The sequence below is a fragment of the Cucumis sativus genome, chromosome 1, assembly GCF_000004075.3.
Source record: "Cucumis sativus cultivar 9930 chromosome 1, Cucumber_9930_V3, whole genome shotgun sequence".
Taxonomy (NCBI): Eukaryota; Viridiplantae; Streptophyta; class Magnoliopsida; order Cucurbitales; family Cucurbitaceae; genus Cucumis; species Cucumis sativus.
The window spans coordinates 21,678,521-21,698,775 of record NC_026655.2 but is presented as its reverse complement, the minus strand read 5'-3'; the positions used below and the strand labels follow the sequence as shown (position 1 = coordinate 21,698,775).

At 34.9% G+C, this 20,255-nt stretch overlaps 3 protein-coding genes across 3 annotated transcripts; 1 reads left to right on the top strand and 2 right to left on the bottom strand.

Moving 5' to 3' along the window:
* Positions 1-3,204: 3,204 nt before the first annotated feature.
* LOC116404365 (pentatricopeptide repeat-containing protein At3g46790, chloroplastic) lies at positions 3,205-5,529 on the bottom strand (the record flags this gene model as incomplete). Its single annotated transcript, XM_031886637.1, has 1 exon — positions 3,205-5,529. A coding segment is annotated over one exon (1,902 nt), but the record flags the coding sequence as incomplete, so codon positions are not given.
* Positions 5,530-6,993: 1,464 nt separating this feature from the next.
* On the bottom strand, positions 6,994-16,101 carry LOC101206180 (tropinone reductase homolog At5g06060). Its single transcript, XM_031885281.1, has 6 exons — positions 15,623-16,101; positions 15,308-15,515; positions 13,175-13,391; positions 12,972-13,078; positions 12,856-12,885; positions 6,994-7,539 (listed from the first exon to the last, which is right to left on the bottom strand). The coding sequence occupies exons 1-6, from the start codon at positions 15,904-15,906 to the stop codon at positions 7,387-7,389; spliced, it is 999 nt and encodes a 332-aa protein (XP_031741141.1). The 5' UTR covers positions 15,907-16,101; the 3' UTR covers positions 6,994-7,386.
* A 1,809-nt stretch (positions 16,102-17,910) lies between these two features.
* Positions 17,911-18,486, top strand: LOC101207597 (transcriptional regulator TAC1). Its single transcript, XM_004145281.1, has one exon. It carries the CDS (start codon positions 17,911-17,913, stop codon positions 18,484-18,486), a length of 576 nt encoding a protein of 191 aa, XP_004145329.1.
* The last annotated feature ends 1,769 nt before the right edge of the window (positions 18,487-20,255 follow it).

Below are 20,255 nucleotides of genomic sequence, written 5' to 3'. Positions count from 1 at the left end.
ATATTAAATGTCTTTGATGCCAAAGGTCTTCTTTTTTTCTTTTTCAGACTTTTCATTTGTCTTTTACATTTGAGTAAAAGTATTCGTACTTGAAAATATAACCAAAGTTTCATGCAAATTAGGTAAGAGAACCATAATAGATATACAAGTGAGACAATTATTTCTATTGATATAAAATCTTTGGTTTACTAACAAGTTGTATTATAACACTTGGTTAAGAATGTCGCAAATGTTCATAGAATGAATCTTGACTTCTAACGTGCTTTTGAAGAAGCTTGAAGTAATGTATATTTTATTGCCCTCTTTTAATTTCTATAGAATAGGTGTTAGTTTCGTGGACTCAAACAATTTGACTTTATCTATTGAATGGAGAGAGGGGGCACATTGGAGAACCTCGACTATAAATGACCTAGCTGAGATCGTTGTGGTATGGGCAAAGGGCATGTCCTTTAGTGGAAGTGGATTTGGTCTCTTCCTGGAGGGATTGTTTTGTATTTATTTGTAAATAAAAAAAATAAAAAAATTTAAGTGATGACCATCTGATAGTCCTATGATTACTTTCTGATAACTTATGATTACCATCTGATAACTGACTGATATCTATATTCGCAATATGCAAAAAATTGGTGTCATGGGCTGGTTTTTCCTAAATGTTTTGGTCATTTGATGCAATTTTCCTTTAACATTTGAGATTTTACAATGTAATTTTATTTTATAGATCTTGAACTACCACATTGTGTTTTCTTGTTTGGCAACGAGTTGGAAAGTGTACTCTACCCTTGTTTGGTTCATTAAAGTTAGCATCTATGCGAATCTTTTGTTTGATTTTGAATTTTGATATGAATAAAAATTAAGTTTGTAAATTAAAATATTTACAAGTTACAACAATTTTTTTTTATTCTATCCATGATAAAAACTGGTAGACTTCTATTACTATCAATGACACGTATTGAGGATATTTGTTAATAATAAAATTTAAAATTTTGCTACAATTGATAAATATTTTGTCAAATTTGTTATTTTTTTAGGATTCCACCCCTTTTTTTTAAAAAAAATTGTTATTAAATTTTATATGGTAAAAACTTTAATTTCCATAATTTCTTTAAAATCTAAGTTGAGTAGTACAAGTGTATTCTAATTTAAAATTTAGAAAACTTAAGAAAGAGACACACATATATATATATATACAATCTTAGATTATGATTTTATTATATTTCCTCCACATGCACAACCAATCTGGTTTTGCAATTTAGAAAAAGAAACAAAAATAACCTATTTTGTTTTAAATATAATAATCAAATTTAAAATATTAGTATATGTATAATAATACTTTTTTAAAAAATTTGTAAATATAACAAAATCTAGCGAAGTCTATCTGTAACAAATTTTTTTTATTGATAGTCCAAATTGAAAATATTGGTTTGATAGTTTACGAGTCTATTAACATTCTTTTAAAAAAATGTTATTATACACTTAATTATTATTTCTAAAAGTGCTACATATTATAATTATCATACTAACATATTTACAACTTTTCGTAAATAACTATAATTGAGCATTTAGGTAATGTTTATCAAGATGTAATCAAATTCTATTGATAGATTAGCTAATTGGATTGTTATTGGTCGTTTTTATTTATAATTACGAATTTGTCACAATTTTGCTTTCTTGTTTGACCCTAAGCGATAATGGTAATGATAAAGATAAAGAAAATAGTAAGTATTCTAGGACAAATTCATAATTCTCATGCAATCACAAACGATATTTGTAATGGTAAAGGTAGTCGGTCTCACCTAATTTCAAAGTACGACAATCAATAAGCACCTTCGTTTTTTAATTAGATTGTGTGATTTGATTATAGATTTAAAGATCAACCTAGCGAGTTACTATTATTAAGAAACACATGTAAACATGCAACAACAAATGTAATCAATGAGACCTACTTTCTACATATATTCCTTGATGAAATTACATTTCATATGAGGTAACACATGAACTTTTGTTATTTTCTAAAAGTATTTAGGTGCATCTTGGACACCATCTATTTTTGTGCATCTAGGTAAATTGTCTAATCACATTTTTCCTTCTTACATTTTTTTGAAATATATAGTCATTATTATTTTTTATTTGTGTGATAAAAATGGTATACATATGTCGAGATGTACCTAATTATTACTTCTTTTTTTAATCTCAAATCAACATACATTAGGTTCTCGAACAATAAATACCCTTTATATATCTTTTTTTTCTTCTTCTTTCTTTTTCTTTAAGTAATTAGGGAAGAAGAGAACAAGAAAAATCTGTCTAAGAAAAGGATCCAATGGGAAAAATCCTCCCACCAAATACGAGAATGGACTTCCCTCGTCAAAGTTCTTGGTCAGGTTTCTTAAGATTAACCATAAGATTATGGTAAGGTTTCAAATCTCAGTCGAGTTTTGAATGATTACGCATTGAGATTGACGTACTTTTTAAGAGATTTTGATTGCTTTTATTAACTTTTGTGTACTTATTTGTAGGATGCCTCATGTATTGGAGGTCAAATGAAACGGTTGATTGTTGATGTTAGTATAAAGTTTGAGAACATTTTAGGTAAAATTTATAGAATTAGTGGGATAAATTTAATTAGCTAAGTTCAAATTGGTTCTAAGATTTTGCAACTCTAATTAAACATAACTTAAATTTAGTCTATTTCATTAAACTTTAGATCTCTCAACTATCCATTTTGCACTAGTCTTTAAATTTCAAAATCATCTTTAAAAAATCAAGAACATTAACCTTTAATTTTGTCTCTAAAAAATTCTAACATGTCCAATTATTTATGATATTTATTTATTTTTACTTTACCGAATTTATTACTTGTAATCTTTTTTTTCTTGTTATTTTTCGTAATGACATCAAAGCACCAAAATCTAGACAAGTTCGAGTTTCGCCCTTCCTATTAAAACTACTTGAAAGTATCATAGAATAGTTTGTAGAATAATAATAACACTCATAAGTTCAAATTTTTTAACACAATCATCTGTTTCACTAACAAAAATCTTGAGCTTTCAAGATCATTAGAAAAGAAACCTGATATTTGAAGTGCTTAAAAAGTGATTTTAAGCCCTTGAAAGTAATTTCAAACATGATCTTGCTCTTCTTACCCACCACCGAATATTTATGTACTTTTCATAAGAAGGAGATTAGTGTAAAGCTACCATCCTATTCATCAAATGCTAAAATACTTAAGAAACCCAGAACAGAAAATTACAAGATCGTTCCTATTCGTAGGAGTCGAACAATGACTTTTTGGTTTAGTTCAATATTCAACTAAAAAGCTATTTGATGCTTTAAATTACCACACTGGGACACCTTAAATAAGTCATACCTTAATGGAGCTTAGCTTTGATCTTCCCCCATATAAGAGCAGAAGGGAATTTTCAATTTGACGTCAATAGACGCCTCTTCTTTCTCATTTTCTCTAGAAGACATTTGAATAAAATTATAGGCCTAAAGAAAACAAGTTTCAAGGTGTGTGGAAGTGTTCAACTATGTAGCTGAGCTGCCCAATAGAATCGTTGGATCACTTGTTATTATCATAGAGGTATTAGAAAAATAAAAGGAACAAGATAAGGATTTGTATAGATACTACCAATAATCTCCACAAGAGCAAACTCCATCTTTGAAATGGTGGAAACGATTCAAATCTCGAACCATAATCTCTCGATCGGCAAACTTGGAAATGAATTTTGTGACGGAATGGCAGTCTTCACATAGCCTCAAGTTCTTAGTTATTCTTATGGTGTCCCCCTTGCTTGTATTGATTAGTCCAAAAGCAACTGCGAGTTTTTCGCTATGACCCAACACAATCCTTTCCTTTTCTTCCTGATCAAGGTCATACAGAACCAGTTTTGTTTGTGGGGTATATCCTCTTTGCTTCATTTCATTTGACAAATTCACTAACAGGGCATGAAGTTGCTCTCCCTGTGGGTTGAACTCATCAACAGATGTAAATGAATAGATTTTCCTTCGTACTTCAATCCAACTTCTACCAGGGACCTTTTGTAATTCACGAGAATCAAGAAGTTTTTTCACTCTCTTTACCTCATCCCACATTTCAGCTTCTGCATAAATATCAGCCAGAAGTACATAATTCCCAGCATTTGTAGGCTCAAGCTTGAAAAGCCGTTTGCTTGCTCGTTCAGCAAGCTCAACATGGCAATGAATCCTACAGGCACCAAGAAGAGAACCCCATACTTTGGGCCCTGGTTCGATACGCAGATCTTCTATAATCTTGGCTGCTTCATCCAACCGGTTGGCACGGCCAAGAAGATCAACCATACAAGCATAGTGCTCTACACTAGGCTGTATACCATGTTCTTTTACCATGGATTCAAACAACTTCTTCCCCTCTTCAACAAGCCCAGTATGGCTGCAAGCACCCAAAACACTTATAAATGATATGTGACTAGGTGAGAATCCATGGTCAATCATCTCTTCAAAAATTTTGATTGCTTTTCTTCCATATCCATGCAGTCCATAACTCGAAATCAATGAATTCCATAAGACAACATCTTTCTTATGCATACGGTCAAAAATTAGTTGGCCTGACTCAAGCTTACCACATCTTGCATACATGGTTATAAGAGCACTTATAACTGGCAAGATTGAATCCAGACCCCTCCTAAGAATGTAAGCGTGGATAAGCTTCCCTTGCTCCAAAGCAGCAAAAGCAGCACAAGCTTGGAGTACACTGACCATCGTCACAGAATTCGGCACTGAATCGTGGGTATTGAGCATCATCTCACGAAAGAGTTCCAAAGCTTCGTATGGCTTCCCATTCTTTGCATAGCATGCAATCATAGCACTCCAAGAAACCACATTTTTCACAGGCATTTCATCAAACACTGCACTGGCATAAGAAACACACCCAAACCTTGCGTACATATCCATCAGAGTAGTCATAACATGAACATGAGCTCCATACCCATGTCTCAAAATATGCGCATGAATCTCTTTACCCTTCTGGAGAAACGAAACCAAACACTCTGAAGCAACACAAGCTTTGAGCAAATAAGTATAAGTAAACCTATCAGAAGAAACTCCCATCATATTCATCCGGGGATACAATTCCAATACGTCGTTTCCACGACCCGCCAACGCAAGAGCTCTAAACAACGCATTCCAAACATATATAGTTCTCTTACGCGTTTTGTCAAACACCTTGCGCGCATTGTCGACAGTGTCCAATTCGGAAAACATATTGATAAGCTTGGTGGCCAAAAAAGGGTCTTGGTCAAAACCCCCATCGACGAGAAGCTGATGGACGTCAAGGGCATCGGAAAGAGAGTTCCGGCGAGCGGCGGAGAGGATTAGAAGCTCGCAGGTTTGCTGGGTAGGATTGGATTCATGGGAGAGGAGGTAAAGGGCTTGTTTGAGATTGCCCTGTTTACACAGAGATTGAATCAAGTGATTATTATTTGAATTTGGGGGGGTTGAAGGATTGAAGGAGAAGGAGGAAACGGAGAGTTTTGAAAGTGGAATAGCGGGGAGAGGAAGGTGGGTAATGGGTAGAATAGGGAGTACGAAGCGCCCACATGACAGAAGGATTTCAAGTGAATTATGTTCAAATCATCCCATGAGCGAATTTGAGTAGAAGCTGTGTGATTTTTGATGGATGAATCAGTGAAATATCTGAGAGTGATTGAGATGACTCTCTCTCCACACTCTGACCTTATTATAAAATCAAAGATCTCATCATTTCAATTTCATGATGATCTGATATTTCTTTTTTTTTTCTATTTCGCAAATTTGCATAATTGGCCCTAAACAAAAACGCTTTTTAACTTTCAAATTTACACTAACCCCCAAATCATTAATAGGAAAATTGCATTTATATGTTTTAATTTTAAATATTTGCTTTGTTTTTTCTTTTCTATATAAATTATATTTATTTTCATTTTTTTTGTCATTTGTTTTTTACTTTTATGTTTTGTTGATGCTCAAATTTAGTAGGAATGTACATTTTTTTCCATTTTTTTCTTTTTATTCTACATATTCTTTTTTATACTTTTTCTTTCTTTTGTGTCTATTTTCTGAATTTCTTCTTTCCTTTTCTACATTTCTACTCTCTCTTTTTTTCCTTTATTTTTCCTTGTTTCTTTAAGAATGGAGGATCAAGTGGTAAACATATACAACATAAATAAAACATAGAGCATCACGCATCAATCATCGATCGCCAAGTGGCTAAGATCAAAGATCAAGTATCTAACATCTAATACATAAAGTATCGAGGATCGAGTGCACTGATGGTTTTAGGAACAAATTAGTAAATTCATAAGGTATGAGACGTAAGTAAGAGACCACTTTTCATTCCCTCTTAAATATTAAAGTTGGGACAATTTTTCATTTGAACGGAGGCCATCCTTAGGAATCACCCACTTTTTTTCATAACCCATCCTTACGAATCACCCTCTTTCCATGAAAATTAATATTTTACTTACGTCACACGAACAATTTACGTATCATCGTGTTAGGTATATCACCGCAATTCTTATTGTGCAACCCTCGTAGTGATTTTAAATTGAACAACAAATGTCGAAAGATTCAAGTTTTCGTAATTTTGGTCGTTGGTTTGCTCATTTCCACCTTTCTTTTTTCTTCTTACTGATGTATTTACTGTCTTTCTCCAACCTTCTTCAACTACCTTTGTTTGTATATCTTTTCTTACTGTGGTATGTATTTTAATTTACGATTGTTTGATTACCTTTTTCTGTTCATCATATTAAAAGAAAAATCCATTCAAGTCAGATTGTTGTATGTAAAGAAAAACAGATATCAAAATAGCAATACAAGATAACATAAAAGAAAAATGGTTTTAGCCTTTGGGACATAATTTCAGTGATTTCCTTTCCTCTATCAATGTTGTGGAAAATCAAGGCTGACCCTCCAAATTTCACTAGCAACCACTTTTGTGTCAGTATAAAGTATGATAAAAAATAAGAACAAAGAAACTTGAAATAATTCATAAGCTAAATGGGTTTTAATCATTCAAATACACACGGATATCTATACCAAAATGAATTTCTAAAAAATTAAGTAAAAATTATTCTTCATCTACAATGATAGTTTATAACATAAACACATCTCTGCAAAAGCAATCACATTCGAAAGCAAGCCGTAGTCATGGTTCCTATCATACCTCAATGTTCCCCAAACTATAGAACTCGTTTTTCCTTTCAAATATCATGAACCATTCAGCATGATAACATTTTGAAGAAAAAGAAACGAAAAGCTTCAATCAATTGTTTGCGAGTGTCATCCTTGCAAGTGAAAGAAAAATCAACACTCGAACTAGACATATCCGAGAGGGGAGTGGGGATAAATAGAAGATGTTCATTTATAATGTTATTTTGGGTCAAAGCCATTAACAGACATCCCTCCATCAACACCAATGATTTGGCCAGTAATATAAGATGAAGCAGGTAGGCAAAGGAATGCAACTAAGGATGATACTTCACTTGGTTCGCCCAAGCGTCGAAGCGGGGTTCGGGAATATACCTCTGTTAGGATTCTACACCCTTTTTAAATAAATACCCAACTAGGGCTAAACAGAGACAGAATATATAGCCCAAAGTTACAGCTACAATAAGGAATGAAAACAAGAACAATGAACAACAAGAACAAACCTGCACCCTTCACAAGAAGGATACCCCTCTCCTATCGGCTGCTGCCGCCTCCCTTTCCTAAAAGATAACCAAAAAGATACCTATCCCTATTTCTCAATCATTCTATTTATACTCACCCTCAAATTCCTACCCAGTGGGACCCACCTGCACATTCTTTTATTTCCCACTCATTCTCTCTCCTTACATGTTGGTGAGTTTCCCTTCTTACCCTTCCTAACATACGTATGTATGATTGGGGGTCTCACAACACCCCTCGGTTCCAAATTCACCTTGTCCTCAAGGTGGAATGTGGGAAACTGTTGATTCATTTGATAGACAGCTTCCCATGTGGCTTCAGTTTCTGGTAAATTCTTCCACTTGACTAGCCATTCGTTAGCTCCCAATTCTTTGTTCCAGCGAATTCCCAATACCTGTTCTGGCCATAGTTGTAATTCGAAATCTGTTGTCAACATAGGTTGCTGTTGCTGCACAACCTTCTGCTTACCTAACTTGAGCTTCAACTGTGAGATGTGGAACACATCATGAATACTCGCCTCTGGTGGAAGTTTCAATCTATAGGCCACCTCTCCTATCTCTTCAATGATTGTGTAAGGCCCGTAGAATTTTGGAGCCAGCTTTTCACACCTTTTCCGAGCTAAGGATCTCTGCCTATAAGGTCTGAGCTTTAGGTATACTTCATCACCCACCTTGAACTTCAATTCCCTTCTTTTGGTGTCTGCCCATTTCTTCATGCGGTTTTGGGCTAAGTGAAGGTTCTCCTTCAAGGCGTTCAATGCCAGATCTCTCTCCTTGAGCATTATTTCTACCTCATCATTCTGAGTTTTTCGGGTTCCGTAGGATAGAATCGGGGGTGGTTGCCTTCCATATACAATCTTGAAAGGGTTGGAACGTATGGATGAATGGAAAGTAGTGTTATACCACAGTTCAGCCCATGGAATGAACTTATGCCACCTTTGGGGTTGCTCATTGCAAAAGCATCTCAAGTATGTCTCCAGACATTGGTTTACCCTTTCCGTTTGTCCATCTGTTTGTGGGTGGAATGCCGTGCTTCTTTTCAGTTTAGTTCCCATAGTTGTAAATAACTCCTTCCAAAAATGACTAATGAAAACTTTATCCCTGTCGGATACTATGGATTTTGGAACCCCATGCTTGCTGATGATCTTTTCAATGAATGTCGTCGCCACTTGTTTAGCTGTGAAAGGGTGCTTCATAGTGATGAAATAAGCATACTTGCTCAATCTGTCTACCACCACCATTATCACATTCATTCCCCCTGCCTTCGGTAACCCTTCTATGAAATCCATTGACCATTCTTCTAGTATGGCTTCCGGAGCAGGAAGTGGATGTAATACCCCTGCTGGTTTCGTGGCCTCATATTTGTTTCTTTGACAAATCTCACACTGTTCCACATATTTCTTTATATCAGCCTTCATTCCCTCCCAGTACAGCTCTCCGCTCATCCTTTTATATGTCCTCAAGAATCCCGAGTGTCCTCCTAAGATGGAGTCATGGAATGTATGCAGCAATGTGGGAATCACTGACGACTTCTTTGATAATACCACTCTCTTCTTGTAGAACAGTTTCCCATTCTCCCAGCTAAATTTGCTAATTCCCTCTGGATTCTGTTTCAATTCTTTAATGGTTTTCTGTAATTCCTCATCTTGGTTGACTTCCTTGTCTATCACTTCCATGTCTACAATGCCAGTTGTCGTCAAGGAGTTTACTTCCAGCGGATATTCCATCCTAGAAAGGGCATCTGCTGCTTTGTTTTGTAATCCAGGTTGGTATAATATTTCAAAATCGTATCCCAGCAGTTTGGTCAGCCATTTCTGAAATTGGGGTTGTACTTCCCTCTCTGCTCAAGGAGAAATTTCAATGCCTTTTGATCTGAGATAATTGTAAACTTCCTTCCTAATAGATAATGACGCCATTTCTGCACTGATAAATACTACAGCCATCAGTTCTCTTTCGTAAATGGACTTGGCCTGAGCTCGTGTCGACAATTTCTGGCTGAAGAAGGCTATGGGGTGACCATTCTGTGAAAGTACAGCTCCCAATCCTGTCCCTGAAGCATCTGTTTCGATTAAAAAAGGTAGATCCCAATTCGGCAGTGCTAGCACCGGGATAGTAGTCATGGCCATCTTTAATTTTTCAAAGGCCTCGGTTGCTTGTTCATCCCACGCAAAAGAATTCTTTTGCAACAATCTGGTCAAGGGGGCTGCAATTTCTCCGTATCCTTTCACAAACCTACGATAATAGCCCGATAATCCCAGAAATCCTCTCAGACCCGTGACATCTTTCGGCTGAGGCCATTTCACCATGTCTTTGATCTTCTCCTCATCAGCCTGTACTCCTTTACTCGAAATTATATGCCCCAAATATTGGATTTTGGAGTGAGCTATGACACACTTCTTCTTATTTGCAAATAGATGGTTATCTCTCAACACTGCAAATACCATCCCTAGATGTTTCTCATGTTCTGATATATCCTTGCTATATACAAGTATATCATCGAAGAATACCAATACACACCTTCTTAAAAAGGGTTTGAATACCTGATTCATCAAGGACTGGAAGGTGGCTGGTGCGTTTGTAAGACCGAAGGGCATTACCAGAAATTCATAGTGACCCTCATGTGTTCTGAACGCGGTCTTCTCAACATCTTCCTTCTGCATCCTTATTTGATGGTAACCGGACTTCAGATCTAGTTTTGAGAAAACCGTGGCTCCATGTAATTCATCCAGCAGTTCTTCTATCACTGGGATAGGAAATTTGTCTGATATGGTTACTTGGTTGAGTTTCCGGTAATCTACACAAAAGCGCCACCCTCCATCTTTCTTTTTGACCAATAAAACAGGGCTGGAGTAAGGGCTATGACTGGGACGTATCACACCTGCTTGCAGCATTTCCACCACCAATTTCTCAATTTCCTCCTTCTGTACATAACCATATTTATATGGTCTGACATTGATGGGCCTTTGGTTCGGTAAAACCAATATACGGTGATCTATTTCTCTCTTAGGAGGTAGTTTTTTTGGATCCTCAAAGATGTCTGCATACTGTTGTAACAGATTTTTAATCATTGGAATCTCTTCCTCGTCCCCTTTCATTTCCTGCTCCGCTTCCACCTCCGTGTCTACTTCATACTTTTGGAATTCCAACAGAAAACCCTGATCTTCATTTTCCCACGTTTTCTCAATGGTTTTCAGGGAACATTCTGCTTGGATGAGGGATGGGTCTCCTTTCAAGATAATTTTCTGTTTGCCCAACCAGAAAGACATTGTTAGAGATGGCCAATGTATCTTCATGGTGCCTGTTGTATCCAGCCACTGCATACCCAATATTACATCCACATTTCCCAACTCAATAGCAAAAAAATCAGCCACCACCACCACCCCTTGTAGTTCCAATTCCACTCTCTTGCAAACACCCTTGCCTGTACACTTGGTGCCATCTCCAATTGTAACTGCAAACGGGTTACCTTTTTCCAGATATAAGTTCTTTTCCTTTACTGTCCGGTTATGTATAAAATTATGGGTTGCTCCACTATCAATCAGTACTATCACTCCTTTGCCCTTTATATTTCCCTTCAGCTTCATCGTTCCCTTCGATGCCATCCCATGGATTGTCTTCAATTCTATTTCCTCCCCTTCAGCAAAATCCAGATGGTTTAATTCCACTGTTTCCCCTGGTTCCTCTTCCATCTTGCCTTCCTCTTCCTTGCTCTCCTCTTCATTCATGATAAATAACATCAGCTCCCTTTTTTCCTTCACTCTACATCTGTGCCCTGGTGTATATTTCTCATTGCATTTAAAACATAGGCCCTTATCCAATCTGGACCTGAATTCTGCGTCTGAAAGTCGTTTGATAGGAGGTTCACTTTTTTGATAACTACCCTTAATAGGTATAGTTACTTGTTTTATGGGGAAATCTGTCCTCCTCATGTAGCCTTTGTCTGTTCCATCTTGGATTTTTCCTGCATACTCTTCTTTTTTCTTTGGTTCCACTGTCCTGCCCTCGGTCTTAGTCAATTTCATTGCTACATTCCGATCATTGACTAGTTTAGCCTCCCTCATACAATCTTCCAATGTTCGAGGGAAACGACTAACGACTTCTGCCTGAAGATTGGGTTCCAGACCGGTCAGAAAAGCATCTCGTAACACACTTTCCTCCATGTGAGGGAGGGGAGCTGAATATGTGACAAATTTCTTCACATACTCACTGTAGGATCCATCTTGTTGAATCCTAATCAAGCGTGCCACTAGACTTGTTTGTCCCGAGTCCTTGAAGAAATCAAACATCCTCCCTTTCAAATCTTCCCATGACTCTACTTTCTTCCTATTATGCGTCCACCTGTACCAGTCCACTTCCTCTTGCCCAAAACTGACCACCGCCACTCTGATCTTCTCGTTTTCTGGCAGGTTGTTCATCTCAAAGAAATGTTCTGCTCTATATACCCAGGATTCTGGATTTTCACCTAAGAACATAGGCATTTCTAACTTTGCGTACTTACTTCGATCCACATTGCTTCCATTTACCTCATTACAGACTTCCGATTCTTCTACTTTTCCTTTCAACTTCATGCTGGATCCATCAGATGTTTCCGGATTCATCTCTTTTCTTATAGCTATGATTCTCTCTTAGTTCCTCTGTCAGTCTTTCCATAGTATTTCTTCATTTCCAGTAGCATTTCTTTCATGCTCAGCAACTCCTTCTCGGTTCCTTCCATTCGTTCCTCCATTTGTCTTTGTGCCATGCGACGCGTCACCACCCCCAGTTTTTTTTTTTCTTTTTGTCGGGCTCTGATACCAAATGTTAGGATTCTACACCCTTTTTAAATAAATACCCAACTAGGGCTAAACAGAGACAGAATATATATAGCCCAAAGTTACAGCTACAATAAGGAATGAAAACAAGAACAATGAACAACAAGAACAAACCTGCACCCTTCACAAGAAGGATACCCCTCTCCTATCAGCTGCTGCCGCCTCCCTTTCCTAAAAGATAACCAAAAAGTTACCTATCCCTATTTCTCAATCATTCTATTTATACTCACCCTCAAATTCCTACCCAGTGGGACCCACCTGCACATTCTTTTATTTCCCACTCATTCTCTCTCCTTACATGTTGGTGAGTTTCCCTTCTTACCCTTCCTAACATACGTATGTATGATTGGGGGTCTCACAACCTCTTCTTCATATGCTTTGTTACTCAGCACCTAAAAGGAAACATAGCGAAAGATCAAGAAGATGAACATTATGATTGATTCTTCACAGGTTAAAACATAATGGCGTTGAGATTTACCTGTTCCACCATTGATGTTTTGATGTACCATGGGGCAACTGCATTGCTCCTTATGTTGTCTTTTGCCCATTCACAAGCTAAATATTTTGTGAGTTGATTGATAGCTCCTGAAAAGAACCATCACAAATTGCTAGGAAATATTCCAAGAAAGAAATTGATGTTTGCATCTATAATATTTAAATACAACGGATAAAGTTGATCACCTTTGGTCGCTCCCTGAACAGACATGGACTTCAGAGACACAAAACTTGAGACCGAGGACATGAATACAATGCTTCCCTCGCCAGATGATTTTAGAAGAGGATAAGCAAGTTGTGATAAATGAAAAACTGATTCAACATTGGTTTTCATAAGAAAAGAAAATTCTTCATCTGTGAATTCTGTTGTTGGCTTTCGTATATTTCTTCCCACATTATTCACCTACATGATAGCAGAAATGGTATTCATAGTCCATAAGGATTAAAAGAATGATGAAAATCGATGTTCTTTTTTATTCTTAAATTTTGGATTTTCCCATAAGATGTTGGAAGATTAGTTCGTAACTAATTTAAAATCACCTCAGCGTTAACTTCACATTATGAAAAGAGAAGTAAAAATTCCATATGCCAAAAAGCAGCAAATATCCTAAGGATTAAATGTCAGTAGGAAATAACATACAAGTAACATACACATTTAAAAAGTGAAGATCCACCAAAGGATTTCATTGAAGAATATTTAAAGGCGAAATTCATTTATTTAAGAAATAGTAAACTAAAATTGTTTTAGCTAAATGATCAGCATCTACTGAATAAAGCTACCACTCTATTGACTCATCCTCATCTAATGTTTTGCAAGGATTTTGAGGCTTACACCTTAAGCTCGCTCATCTCAAGGCTGAGACTAAAATTGTTAACCTTTTAATCTTATTTACCCTTCTTTGGACTAGAACAGATTTATGTATCTAATATAAGAACCTTATGGGTCATGCTGTCTCAAGACTTAACCCTTATTTCTCCTTGAGAAAATATCCCACAAAGGGTGTAGCCTTTGAAGACATTGGCATTACCCATTTTAAATAGTTGATACAAATCGAAAGCTTTGATACCAAACAACAAGAGAGACTGTGATAAATTGATCTAAAACCCTTTGGCGTGGACCTTGTAACACAAATACTTCACAAGCGCTCAAAGGACCAGTTAGGATGGGGTTGCCTTTAGACGTCCAATACCAAGAAGCAAGGAAAACAAGTTCCTATTCTCAAGTGTGAAACACTCCACAAATTGGCCAAGTAGTCGAACTATGTTTTTAAATGAAAATGAAAATTGAAAACTAGGTATAGAATTGCCCATACACGCATGCTCTCAACAATGGGCAAAAAAGATAATTTTCAGATTCATCATCAAGGTATCAAACAATTTTACAAGTATGAATCAGGCCTTACAAAGCCTTAAGTGAACGACAACGAGACATGATAAACTCTCAAAAGCAAACCCTTAGTATTAACTTGCATAAATAGTAGAGGGAATAAAGAAAAATAATGAAAATGACAAGATGCTTAATAGCTAAAACCTAAAATCTTCATCTTTCGCCTTTGAGGGTGAGTGACTAACGTAAACGTACTTAAAAACACATTAAGAATCCTAACAAGGAGTTTAGCTAAAAGTATAAAGCCTCAAAGTAAATCCCAATGCATAGTTCAAAAAGTGCAAGATGTATCACGTATGTGCTTCCAAGGCTTGTTGTCTCTAGAATTTGGCCTTCTCTAATTGCTCTTGTCTTCAAGTGCTCCTATATGTGGAAACTTCTTTAATTCCTTGTCAACTAAAAGCTTTCTTCATCCTATGACTTGGACCTAGGCCACATGTTCTTAGTAAATTGAGTTTGATAAAGGGCTAAGAAAGGACGAGTTCAATCAATGTTGGCCATCTACCTAAGATTTAATATCCTATGAGTTTCCTTAACATCCAAATGGGATTAAGCGCCAATTGAGGTGCCCGGTGCCCAATACTATCCTGGACACTCACGGATATCAAAAGAAAAAAAAAACTTCATATAGCTTCCTTGACCGTTGATTGCAATGATTCATAGTTGCAAAAAGGTCTTATTCTTAGCCAAATATTTTTTATCGAGAACAACAATCAATGTTGTCACCTTTATAACAATTGCAAGCACAATAGAGAAAAGAAAATTGATGTTCTTATTAGACTTCTAATGAGAGTGGCAGCTAGAAGGTTCCTTCCAATAATTTCATCAATTTAAGGTCAGTAAGATGAGTGATTGAAAGGAAAGTAGCCCAACAAAGAAAAATGGCATCTTAATCTAAAGCAGAGAAAAACGCAAGAAAGGGTGCACCTTACAAGAATGTTGAGCTTCCCATCAAAAGTATTACCCGCATTCTCCATTAACTCCTCTCTCTGAGCTCGAACAGACACATCACAGACTGACCCAGAAACCTCAAATTCCAAATCCTTCCAATGCCTCAAACACTGTCTCAACTCACCTTCATTCCGAGAACAAGTATGCACTCTCGCCCCAAAACCGACTAATTCCTCCACAATCGCACGCCTAGACCAAAACCCAATTCCAAATTCTCAATAAAACAGAGGAAAGAAACAGTAAATGCAACAAAGAAAAATGAAAATCTCTATTTGTTGATACAGATATTGATTTACCCGATTCCACGAGTGCCACCGGTAACGAGAGCCGTCTTTCCGCGAAGAGACCACCGATCGTCAACTGGGGTACGACCATATTTGCTATTGAAGTCTGATTCAGTTTGATTTCTAATGGGGTTCAGGCGCTTGATGAGCTTGTGAGTAGAATGTGATGGGAAAAGGCAAAAAGAGTTGAATGAGCACAAAATGGGAAATGAAGAGAATGTTGAGAAAGGGGATTTGTTGAAGGTAGAAGAAGAGAATGATGGAAAGGATGAAGGAGAAACAAGAACCAATAACATTCTTCTGCCCTCTCGCTTTGGGGGATGGCCTCAACAGATTGCAGGTTTTGCTACCATGCGATTTGCTGTGCTAAATATTATACAAGCTTTTTCTTAACAATGGAAAAAAAACACTCAAATAAGAAGTTCAGTTTATAAAATCACAGCAACTCACAATGGAAAATAGTTTGTGGACAATCAAATTTTAGTGTTAGACTAATCTAATAACCACACTACCAAATGTGTCAAAATTGATAGTATGATTTACACTGAAAGTAGCAACTTAGAATTAAGAGGACCTAGAAAGAGAGGCTAACTTAAGCCTTGGTTCAAGCCAATGGGGCATGCCTCATGCATATGCCTCGGCCCAGGTGATCACATAGGCCCAAAATATAGCAAAAATAAAGTGATCAATCTCGACTTGGATTGACACCGACCCTAACCAAAGGCCAAACAAATCGGACCTCTTGCATGCTCTAGCACTCAAAGATAGCGACTCCAATCTTATACTAAAATTTACTACTTTTTACATAGATCTCTTGCTAACTTAAGCATCTTTCTTGTAGTAGACGTAGTATTCGTGTTAGAATTACAAATTTACGATTGATTCCACGTTAAAGTGAAAATTGTGTATGTTTAGATCGTTCAAAATTTGACATCAAAATAAGTTTTAACCAATAAAATTAATTTTTAAATCAATCCATCCAATTATAAATTATGTAATATAATTAGGTTTCTTTTTATTATTATTAAACAAAACCTCTAAAAATGGAACCAATCAAAACATGTATTTATTTATAACTATTTTCATTGTAATGTAAAGCATATAATATTTGGCTCACTTAGGGTCTCCAAGTGGCAAATCAAATGCAAATTTTAGATGCTAATTAGCCAAGTTGGATCCTTCAATTCCCACCAGCTTTCCTTTTCTTTGCAAAATGGCAAAATCAAATTCTCTCTCTATAAAGCATAAATTGATTTATAAACATTTTTTTAAAAAAGTAAAATAGCATATAAACACTTTGGGGGATAATTCCAATGCAAAAGACATCTTGGACCAATATAATAATAAGATCAATTTGTAAGAGGGAGAAAGGCAGATATTTGTTTTTATATTACATTTTATATATATATATATATATGAAGATTAATGTCCCAAAGTTATTAGAGATAGTTATTTTTTACTAACGAGGTTAGGGAAGGACAAAGGTAGATAACCATGAGTTCTTTTCGAGTATAACAGTAGTTGGAAGATTTGAACAATAGATCTCTTTGTTTTTGAAATATACTCTCTCTATTAGCTCATAAGTATATGGCTTTATTTGGCCGGACTATGGTAGTTTTTAAGTAATTGTAGTACGTATTTGCACTTTTTTTAAAAATATATATATATAGTTGTTTAGAGTTTGTATAAGAAAACAATGTGTTGTCTAACTTGAAATATGGTGTTGATATGGATGAAATTGATCACCAAGTAAATAAGTAATATAATGTTGGGTCATCTCATTACCACTTCAATTTTTTTACAAAATCAAAAAAAAATTACTACCTCTGGTATACATAGTAAAAATATAATATATACTCCTAAGAATGAGAAAAATAATAGAAATGACAACCACTAATTATGAAAAAATGTATACATCGATTAATCTCGTGAGATAATTAACATGTGTAATCCTATAACGTTTGGGCGGTGTGACACACACATGACCATGAAAATATATTAGTGACACACACATGACCATGAAAATATATTAATTATACATAAGCTGTAATACACTGGGAATGGAAGTTTATAGCAAATTATATTTTTCTAATTTGTATATTTGAAATCATAAATTACTCCACCACACACATGACCAAGTTTGGATGGTTGTTTGTCCTTTGGGTTGAATCTAAAATTATTATAAACATTCAATTTCTTTCCCTTTCTAATTTATAGTTCATTCCCAAAGGGAAATTGGCCATAAATATTATCTTTTTCCAACCTAAGTTTGACTCTTTTTCTCTCTTTCTGTTTTTTCCATGGAAATTGATCAACAAGAAGATGCAAGCTGTGAGTATCAAGAAGAACAAAGTGGTGTAAATCAATCAACAGTTAGGTCTTATGAGTGCAATTTTTGTAAAAGAGGCTTCACAAATGCACAAGCTTTAGGAGGCCATATGAACATACATAGAAAAGAGAAGGCCAAGCTCAAGCAATCGATAACGACATCGTCGTTGTCGTCATCACCAAACAAGATGGTTGTAGACACTCCGAAGATGATGAGTACTCCAACAAGGTTGCCGTGGGTCGTCATCTCACCATCTACTAGAAAAGAGCATGGACGAAGCAAAGGTGGTTTAGAGGAAACCCTAATCTCCGAAGAGTTTCAACAACTCCCACTTTTTGTCGAAAATAATCCTTCAAACATGGATCAAAACTTGGAGATCCGTCAAGTTCTTCCGATCGACGTTGATTGTGATTCAAAGCTAGGATCGCCATCTCGACATGGTTCGTCCGTTTCCGAGCTCGATCTTGAGCTTAGATTAGGACCCGAACCACAAAACTCCACTTCGTCATCATCACTCCCTACCGGTAGGACTACACATTTCTTTTGAATTATTTGATTGAAAGTTACATTATATATTGAGAACATTAATGAATTTAACTCATTCATCTTTAATTACCAAAAAACAATTACATATTCTTTGGGTATTGTATATATTATTACATCATTTTTATCCTAATATATGGATCCCAAACTTAATCAAAATTATAGTAATTCTATGTATTAGTATATATGATATATATGGATCCCTTTATAGCAACAAGGTCCCCAAAATATATTGTATGTGTGTTTTATGTGATGTTTTATCAATGGAAACTTATTCTTGTAAAAATAATAGATACAATATATATTTACTGTTTATATATAATTTTGGTTCATAAATATCATTAAATGTAAAAGAAAAAAGATATTTTGGTATCAATCTATAAACTTATTAAACAAATTAAGGGTTTAATTTATTTGGTTATAGACTTGTGGCAAAGGGAAATGGGAAAATGAAAACTGAAAAAGAAATTAGAGGAAAAATTAGGGTTTTTAGCTTTGGGTGTGGATTTGGATAGAAAGATGGATTGTGTTAGGAAGTGGAAACCTCTAGGGTTTTGATACACTATCACTATATTATATAAGCTTCCAAAATATATAATGGAGTTAGAGTTGTATTATTCTTTGCACTTCACCCTCAAATTTTTAAACTTTAGCTTATCATATATACATCCATTTAGATTTTGATTTACGAAAATATAATTAAGATTGAACCGATTATGATCTTATTTTTCTATTTTTGAAATTTTATGTTTGCATTTATCTCTTTCTAGATAAGTTTAAAAAAAGTTTTCAAAAGTTACATTTTAGTCTTCATTAAAGTTGGCTAGCAAACCATTTGGTTTTATTTTTTATTTTGAACATGGTTTTAATCATTCTTGATCATGATTTTTCTGTTCTATGAAAAGAAAAATTCTTTTTATTTTTTGTTTTTCTAAATTCGTGATTTTTTATTTCAAATACATCATTGATCATAATTTTCATAACTACTAGAGTTTCTTAGTCCAAGTTTAAAAATATAAACCGATTTTAGAAAAACCTATTATTTTTTCATAGTAAAAGTTACTTTTTAAATTTTAGTTTTTAGTTTTGAGAAAACGATAGATAACAAACTTACAAATCAATATATTAAAGTAGTTTTTATAGATTTAATTTTAAAAAACAAGAAGGCCGTTCCAAAAAAGACACTCGATTTTTTAAACTTGGTTAGATGTTTTAAAAGATTACTAAAACGTAAATAACAAAACAATAAAAATGTATATGGAGAGATGTTATTAATTTTCAAAAATAAAAAATAAAACAATAAAATAGTTATCAAATTTAACATAAAGCTTACAAAAATTACTTTCATTAATATGTTTCTTTGTTATTGCCATCTATCTTTGCATAATTTAACTAAAAAAATTAAAGTAGTTTTTCATTAACTAAAAAAATATTAGCACTTTTGAAATTGGCTATAAATATGTGAAAATGAGTATACATTATTTTAGATTTTAGTAATTTTTCATCAACTAAAAAGTATTAAAAATGAAATCATTGGAAAAAAAATTATGTGAAACTAAGTATATATTATTTTCTAAATTTTAAAAAATAAAAAACCCAACTGAGAGATGATTGTCCCTGGTTATTTGATCAATCATAATTAACATTTATTTTTTTTTCTAAGTTTGAGGTTATAATCTGAATGCTACTGACTATTACAATATATTTATATATATGTACATATGTATATGTATGTGTATATATATATGTCATCACGATTAGAGAAGCACAAAC